Source organism: Alligator sinensis, unplaced genomic scaffold, assembly GCF_000455745.1.
Source record: "Alligator sinensis unplaced genomic scaffold, ASM45574v1 scaffold1056_1, whole genome shotgun sequence".
Lineage (NCBI taxonomy): Eukaryota > Metazoa > Chordata > Crocodylia > Alligatoridae > Alligator > Alligator sinensis.
Genome location: NW_005842818.1, coordinates 508550 through 517500, shown reverse-complemented (window position 1 = coordinate 517500; position 8951 = coordinate 508550). Strand labels below are relative to the sequence as shown.

The 8951-nt window shown below is 44.5% G+C and overlaps 1 protein-coding gene and 1 long non-coding RNA gene across 3 annotated transcripts in view; one reads left to right on the top strand and one right to left on the bottom strand.

Moving 5' to 3' along the window:
- The window catches only part of LOC102370195 (tubulin alpha-3 chain-like), a 10095-nt gene extending 1243 nt beyond the window's left edge, over positions 1-8852 (top strand). For both annotated transcript variants that reach the window (XM_006035304.1, XM_006035305.2), the window contains exons 2-4: positions 3848-4070; positions 5682-5830; positions 7727-8852. In XM_006035304.1, coding sequence (XP_006035366.1) covers positions 3848-4070; positions 5682-5830; positions 7727-8704 — 1350 coding nt within the window. In that variant the 3' untranslated portion in view covers positions 8705-8852. The remainder of the gene's footprint in view (positions 1-3847; positions 4071-5681; positions 5831-7726) is intronic.
- LOC112547933 overlaps positions 1-8951 on the bottom strand; it is a 12416-nt gene that overhangs the window by 1832 nt on the left and 1633 nt on the right. The window lies entirely within an intron of this gene.

Sequence of the window (8951 nt, the reverse complement as noted above, 5' to 3'; positions counted from 1 at the left end):
CCTGGTAACATCTCTCTTCTAACACAGCAAAAATTGCAGAAGAAGAAATAGTTTGAGTAGTGAAACATCAAGACTATTTTAAAAAACTAAAAGAGTTTAGCAAGGAGATGACAATGAGCCATGAAGTCAATTGAATCTCTTGGCACTACCTGAATAGAAATGATGCTACCCCTCCCAGGTGGTTGGTTGGCTTTAACGTTTTAGATGGAGCAAGGATCGAAAGGGAAAGGGGGGATTGTTAACTATTGAAGCCAAACTCTTAGAGCTACGGGGTCTCAGTAACTTTGTGGTAAGACTACCTGCCCCTCTTTTCCCTCCCAACACCCCTTTCTTAGGAAACTTAATAAAAGCAGAACTGGTGAAAGCTGTGCTGTTGTAACCAGCTTAGACCTGAAGAATGTTAGATTATGCTCTTTGCCCCAAGCTTGTGCAGTGGAAGGGTTTTCATTCTAGCCACTTTAACTATACTAGGGGTATAGCCTGTCATTAGCCCCATGTAAAGGATCATTTTGAAACTGTGGAAGCAAAGTGTTTTTCTTTGATCTTCTCAAAGATGGTGTGATTATAAAAGAACATGTAAGTGGTGCTTTAGGTTTAAAAAGCTTCTAATGTTAAATTGTCTCTTCTCATTAAGACTAAATATAAGGCTCAGGCTAAAATGCCAATTTGTGGAAACTGGAAGAGGTGGGCAAAAAAGATTATACTGACTCGGCTAATTCCAATTCTTAAATCTAACTTTTAAAAAGCATTTTACTTTGCGTAAGAAGCACCGACAATAAAGGCTGACTGAACCTGTGGTTCCAGCATTAACTCAGCCATTTTTCCTGACTTAACTTTTTGAAAAACTTGATAAAGTTGAATTTCTCACTGGGCAGAATTATTGTTAGTGGCTTGCAATGCTGGTGGCTTAAAACCATAAGTCTTTGCTGGGTGACTAGAAGGTGCAACTTGCATGTAGCCTACATTTTTATTTTAATATTTTAAAGCTACTATGGCATAAGACCTGTTTTCATGTACCGTAATGACAAACTCAGTTGTGCATAACTTTATGGCTTAGACACTTATGATACCATAAAACCTTAAGTTGCTTTGAATTTTCTTCAAGTAACCCTTAAACTACCCCGAAGCACACGCATACTTGCACTACAAACACTGCCACCTTAAACTCGTATATAATGACTCGTGTCTTTCTGAAATCCTTTAAAATCCTGAAAGCTGTCTGGTGTCTACGAAAGCATGCGTTTTAACAGTGCCTAGATAAGCATATATACGCCATTAATTACCCTGGCTAGAGAGCTGCAGTGCAAACCACCTTGCATGTGTTGTGTTGTAATCAGTTGACTAATCTTGCTAATGTTTCATAAAGGTCATAGTTCTCATTGACCAGAGTCACTATTAACATGCCAGCTAGAAGGAATAATAAAATCCTAGCTGAGGCTATAGATGAGTGCAATGGCTGGAAGGACTTTGTTCAAACTAGATCTTCCCCCTCCCACTCGTGAAGACAAAGCATGGGGGAAGCTGAAGGTTATGTGCTTCTGAGACCGAGGTTGACCCTGGAATTGCTTTGTAACCTTTAATTATAGCTTCTGTCACCGTGTGACGTGATTATAATGCTGTACAAAATCTGGCCCTTTCAGTATTAATGAAATGACCATATGCTGATAGAGCAAGGCTGCGATGGTCAGTTTTAAGACCTTATGCATATGGTGAAACCTCTTTTAATGCCAGTAACTACCACTGCATACTTATCTCTGACCTGCCTCCCTGACCACTTGGGGTGATCTAGTCTCTGCAGAGAGATGGGGAGGATCCTAAGTAATACTTGTATCTCTGGGGTGTGGTAGCAGATGAGGTATATTGCTGTAGCCTTTAGAGGCAGGGATGCAAGCCCTGCTCCAGGCTTGTGCCAAAGGCTGCCTGTGGCTGGCCCAGGTGTAAATGAGTCTTTGGATTGAATGACTTTGTACCTAAAAATGGTGAGGTGATTAGGAATGTGTTGCTTGCTTGTGATAGAATAGAGTACCTTGAGCAAGTCCAAGGGCTTGCTAGGCTTGGAAGGATCTTCTAACTCCCCTTTTTCACTTGTAATGCCACTTCAGCTGCTGGTTCCTGCCCCTCCACAGAAATAGTGGAACATGCCTTTCAAATTCAAGATCATACACTAAACTCCGTGGACAGATGTCGGACTTTGAAATGGGGGTGCACATAGTGTGGTGCATCATCCCACTTAACTGGGAAAAATGGGTTGTGTTGAAAAGAAATGATATGTTTTACTAATAAGCTAGAGGCAAAAGGCTATACTTATTGGAATGTACTTTAATTTGTTATTTTATATATAGATGTTGTTTCATCAGAATTCAATGGACATCTCACTTAGTCTCTCCCCACCCCATTTAATTTTTTTAAAGGCTTTCTTGAACATCTTAAAAGTGCATCCAATGCTTCACTGAAAGCTATTTCCACCCCTGAGTTAATGTTTTTAGCTAGAATTTAAATAAACCCAACCAAACAAACCCCAGCCTGTAATCCTGTTTAAATTGGAGTTATGTTACTGGGAGCAACTAACAGACAGCAGCATTGCTGAAGAAAGGATAGCTTGGTTAGTGAAATATCAAGACCATTGAAAAAGATAGTTAACACATTGTGGAATGAAGTGTTTAGGAGGCATGGGGCAGATCACAATGGGCCATGAAGTCAATGGACTCTCACTGCAGCCTCAAGAGAGATGCTGCTGGTGATATCAGGCAGCTGGTATTTAACTTTATTGCAACCCCCTGGATCTGCCCGTTAAACTCCTAACATTATGAGTACTGTGTACTACAGTACAACCCTCATCTATTGATGTGGGATAGCTTACAACCTGTTTAGTGGGCAGCACGCTGCCAATGTAAAGATGGTCTGTCCAGCTGTTTGCTGTGCATGGGGTGGGGGGGTTACTTCAAAGGGAGTCACTTCTTATCAACTAGAGCTCATTACTAGTCCCATGCAGCTGATTGAAGAAATAAAAACAGCAGCAAGCAGCTGGAGCACCTCCCTTGGTCCTGTATAAATGCACCTCCTCCCCATCCCACTTCTTTACAGGGTTACTTCTTATCTCCCTGAGAAGTATATGGCACAGCAAGAAAGCAGACCACTGAAGCATGGAATTTTAGTTATGCCTGGATTGGGGGGAGGTGGAACAAGGTTTTTCTCAAATTAAGTGCTGTCAGGGCTGGCTCCCCCCCCCCCCCCCCCCCCCCCATTGCCCTTTCCAGCTTTAGACATCAAAATCTCCTCTTGGTACATAAGACTCCTGCTGAAATACTGGCTTATAGGGCAGTGGTATCCTTGTTGTTCAATATTTGCCTACATAAGATTACCAGTCATTCAGCACGAGATGGCAGTATAGGTCCAGATTTACGGCCGACATGAGTGGGGTTGTGAGCCCCACAGACTCCATTATGGGCATCGGGTTTGGGCTGGAAGTAGAGTTGCATAGGGAAAAGACTAGGAACCCACTGCTCCTATGGCTGCACAATAGCTATACTTGCTTGGGCATGATTTTTCTCAAACCTGACCTGTTGTATATGCCCCTCCATGCTCCCAGCCTGCTACATCATTCTTTTAACCCCTCCCTTCCCCCCCCCCCCCAAAAAAACCCCAAACAAAAACCCAGGATTTTAACCCCCCCCTCCCCCCCCCCCCCAAAAAAACCCCAAACAAAAACCCAGGATGTCAGCCAGTATAACACTACTTAATGAGGAAGGGGTTGCTGGTGTTGCCCTTGGCTCCTTCTTGAGAAACGGGTAGAAAGGCGTGGAATTGGAAATAAAACTCATTCTACCTTCTTCCTTGTCCTACTCAGAGGGAATGTATTTCTGTCCATATTGGCCAAGCTGGAGTTCAGATGGGCAACGCTTGTTGGGAACTCTACTGTCTAGAACATGGAATCCAGCCAGATGGGACCATTCCCACGGATAAAGCAAAAGAACAACATGATTCGTCCTTTGGGACTTTCTTCAGTGACACTGGTTCAGGGAAGTATGTGCCCAGAGCTGTGTTCATAGACCTGGAACCTACTGTCATAGGTAAGATAATGAAACCTATCGATGCTGTCAGCATAGCTTCAGCCCTTCAATGGCAGGCTGGGAGAATAACAGACACCACCTCCATTGTGGTACATGTGCAGAAAACTCGCTTCTCAACCCTGCCTCACTTCCAAAAAGTTTGTGTTATGGCTATGTGACTGTCATGTAACTCGGACCAGGGGTTTCCAGCCTGTCTCAAAAATGGACCACGCTCTGATATCTTCCTCTCCTTCCTGTTGAGCATGTTCCTTATGAGCCCTGCAACACTTGGCTTCATGGAGAAGTCTTGGGAGTGTGTCTCAATCCAACTAATATTAACAACTAGCACTCTTGGCAAACTAATAATGTCACTGTTCTGCTGTCTCCTGCGTCTATTCTTCCTCTGAACTTGTTTTCCTACTATATGCTTTCTTGTTCTCCTCGTATGGTGTCTGGGCTGAGTTCAGAGGGCCTTAATGGATTGGGAAGATGCGCTCGAGACAGTAGGCTGGAGGTTGGTGCAGACAAACGAAAGATACTGCACCTAGGGAGGAACAATCAAAAGCCCAAATTTGGAATGGGAGATGATTGACCAGGGGGGCAGCATTATGGAAAAGGTGTCGCCGACTCCTGTTGAATCTGTGGTGCATAAATGTGATGCACTTTTTATATAAAAAAACAAAACACAAAAAAACAAACACAAAAAAAAAAAAACTGCACACTAGTACTAGGTATAAGAGATGGGAGGTAATAGTGTCATTCTATTTGGTACTGGTTAGGGCTTGTCTGGAGTACTGCATGCAGTTCTAGGCTCAGCATCTTTTTAAGAAGTATGTAGAGAAATTGGAGAGGGTCCAGAGGTGGGTGACAAACAAATTGGAAGGAAAGCCATATGAGTCTAGGCTGATGGACCTAAGCATATTTATCTTGCAGAAAAGCTGATGTAAGGAGGGATGTAATAGCTGTACAGGAGAGGGGGAATAACTCTTTTTCCTTTCCCACCCCCCCTCCCCTTTCTGGAGGGGGAGGGGTGGGATGGGCAAGATATAAAGCAATGGCTTAAAGTACTAGCAAAGTAGACTTTAGATGGTAAGAAAGTCCTAATTGATGTTAGAACAGTGAGGCAATAGAGTAGACTGTGCAAGAAAGCTGCAAAATCCCTTTCACTGGAAGTTGTGTGGGGGTGGGGGTTGTTCTCTCCACCCCCCTCCTCTTTCCTCCCCCCCAGAAGGCTTTTAACAACTCTCTTATACTGTCTTAACCAAGTTCTGCTTCACTGCCTTGTCTCTCTTCTGCTAAACTTTTTATCAGGGACTCCCACCTTGTCTTTAATCTTGTAGTAACTGGAATACATTGGATGAGTGACTTTTTTTTTTTTTTTTGAGTAGCAGTCCAGTATTTGTGCAATGGGTTGGACTGAATGATCCTTCAGGTCTCTTCCAACTGTGGTTGCCATTTTATTATGCATTCTTAGCATTGTAGCTGCTTTTCACGTGTCTTCAAGCTATTGGCATCAATTCAAAGCCTTGATGCATCCAGTTGTAGAGACCTGTGCTGTGACTACCCAATGATCCTTGGGTCATATCTCAGAAGCTCTTGTTTAGAGATTTTTCTCTCAACTGCTCTTTGCAGATGAGATCAGAACTGGGAAGTACCGCTCACTTTTCCATCCTGAGCAGCTCATCAGTGGCAAGGAGGATGCTGCCAATAACTATGCCCGGGGCCATTACACCATTGGGAAGGAGATAATAGATTCTGTTGTTGACAGGACTCGTAAAATGGTAAGTAAAGCAGGATGTGTGGGAGAGGGGCACCAGACTAAGTAATAGTATTGCCGTGATGGAACCCTTTGTACATCACCTTGCACCTGGACCTCTTCAGCCTCCGCAAGAGAAGGCTGAGAGGCGACCTTGTGACTGCCTATAAATTCATCATGGGGGTGCAGAAGGGAATTGGTGAGGCTCTACTCGCTAAGGCATCCCTGGGGGTTACAAGAAATAATGGCCGTAAGCTAGCAGAGAACAGATTTAGCCTGGACATTAGGAGGAACTTCGTCACCGTTAGAGTGGCCAAAATCTGGAATGGGCTCCCAAGGGAAGAGATGCTCTCCCCTACCCTGGGGGTCTTCAAGAGGAGGTTAGATAGGCATCTGGCTGGGGTCATCTAAACCCAGAACACTTTCCTGCCTATGCAGGGGGTCGGACTCGATCTATTAAGGTCAGAAGGGACCTCAACATCTATGAATCGTATCTAAAGATAGATGGAAACTTTCTAGTCTTTTTAAGAGTATGAAACTTGAAATGCAACAGTTGGAAGGGACTGGGGGAGAATGGGAAAAGGGGGGGGAAGGGATGTAGTATAAGTATATCCAACTTGGGTCTATATTCTTGGCTTGCTGCCCTTCCATAAGTTGAGCTGCTGCTGCGCCCCCCCGGCCCCCCCCCAATCATAACTTCCCAGTGTCTTGAGTTCCCAACCCACCTTTAGAAATGAGTTATGTAGACTTGCAGTAATAGATCTGATCCTGTGTATGCTGAATTCATGTTCTGGTTTTGTGGTATGGCCAGGAGGAAACTCCTGAGCCTGCAATTCAACCAGTATTCATCCTAAGGGCTTGTTTCGGTCTTGATGTGATGACCAACTGCTGGATTGCAGCGTAGATGTTTGAAAGTGGTATATATGCATGGTGGTGCAGAAACTGCTGAAGTTGCTTTTATTTCTTTCAGGAATAATCCTTTTAATGCAATAAACCAAACAAACATGTTGAACAATGATATCTGTGTTCTTCTCCCTGCACTTTTTATTTAAAAAAAAAAAAAAAAAAATACTGATATCTTTCTAATTCCTAATGTTTAGACTAAATTAGGGAGGAGAAGGTTAAAACCATAAAATAATGGATGGGGCTAGATTGAAAGATGATGCACTAGGGGTGAAGGGATCTTTTTTCTTAACAAGTCTCTTCCTACTGCCCCTCCCAAAACAAGTGGGGAGCAAGGTACGACAGACTTATTTCTACCCATTCCCAAGTCCCGCAGGTAGATTGTGCACTTCTGGACAAGGAGGAATCATAGATGCATGGTCTCCAATTCAAAGCTGTATCATGGGTGAGGGTATTTAATGCCACGAGATAAGGATCTAACTGTGAAGAGGGAAGTAGGAACTAGTGGATCTCTGGGAAATGGCTGCAGATAACTAGGGAGATGGCAAGAAGGAAGAAGCTCTAAAGAGAGAACATTCAGTGCACAGTAAAACAAAAGAATTGGCACATAGTGATTTAATCATGCGCTGAAAAATAAATGGTAAGACTTTAAGTACAGGATGGCGGGAGGAAGAGATCAAAATTTAGATGATGCTTTTGAATGGACAAGCAGAATGATGAGAAGTTGACTGAAGCTGTAACTTTACCAGTGGATGGAGCCTTCAGGTAAACGTTTGAATGGCTATCCTTCCATATCCATCACTACCTTGTTCACCTAAAGTCATGGTTCTTAATTGCACTACTTGAGTGCTTTCATATGAAAATTCTCGTGGTGGGGGAGGGTCTATAATCAAATGAACCTGTATTATAAAAGTGCATCTTTTACTCATAACAGTTGCAAATGTGTCTTCAATATTGAGTTAACATGGGCGCTCCTAATTTTTTTCTATCTTCTTTTTCCCCCCCACCCCTTCCTGAGGCTGACCAGTGCAGTGGCCTGCAAGGGTTCCTGGTCTTCCACAGCTTTGGAGGAGGCACGGGGTCTGGATTCACTTCCCTCTTGATGGAGCGCCTCTCGCTGGATTATGGGAAGAAGTCCAAGCTGGAGTTCTCGGTGTACCCAGCCCCACGGATTTCGACGGCAGTGGTGGAGCCCTACAACTCCATCCTGACCACCCACACCACGCTGGAGCACTCGGACTGCTCGTTCATGGTGGACAACGAAGCCATCTACGACATCTGCAACCGGAACCTGGATATCGAGCGTCCCACCTACACCAACCTGAACAGGCTGATAGGGCAGATTGTGTCGTCCATCACCGCTTCCCTGCGGTTTGATGGGGCCTTGAATGTTGACCTTACAGAATTCCAGACTAACTTGGTGCCCTACCCCAGGATACACTTCCCCCTCACCACCTATGCACCCATCATCTCGGCGGAGAAGGCCTACCACGAGCAGCTGTCGGTGCCCGAGATCACCAACGCTTGCTTTGAGTTTGCCAACCAGATGGTGAAATGCGACCCTCGCCGAGGCAAGTACATGGCTTGCTGCCTGCTGTACCGGGGGGACGTGGTGCCCAAGGATGTGAATGCCACTATTGCAGCCATCAAAACCAGGAAGGCGATCCAGTTTGTGGACTGGTGCCCAACTGGGTTTAAAGTGGGCATCAACTACCAGCCCCCCACCATGGTACCTGGGGGAGACCTGGCCAAAGTGCAGCGGGCAGTCTGCATGCTGAGCAACACCACGGCCATTGCCGAGGCATGGGCCCGGCTAGATCACAAGTTTGACCTGATGTATGCAAAGCGGGCCTTTGTGCACTGGTATGTTGGGGAGGGGATGGAGGAGGGCGAGTTCTCTGAAGCCAGGGAGGACATGGCCGCTTTGGAGAAGGATTATGAAGAGGTTGGTCGGGATTCTGCTGATGGGGATGAAGATGATGATGAAGAATGCTAATCTTTAATTGCAATCTCTTTTAAATTGGAGAGCGCCAAATATTTGGGTGAAGGAATCAAACCTTTTAAACAGTGATTTAAGATTTGAAATGTCACTTCAACTCTACAGCTCTGTCCTATTACAAAACTAATTCAATAAATAAGCAAAGATGAATTATTTTCTGTCTGCCTGATTTAATCCATTGGGGCATAATCACATCAAGAGTATTTAAATGTTGATAGATCTGATAAAGTATCACTCAGCAGGA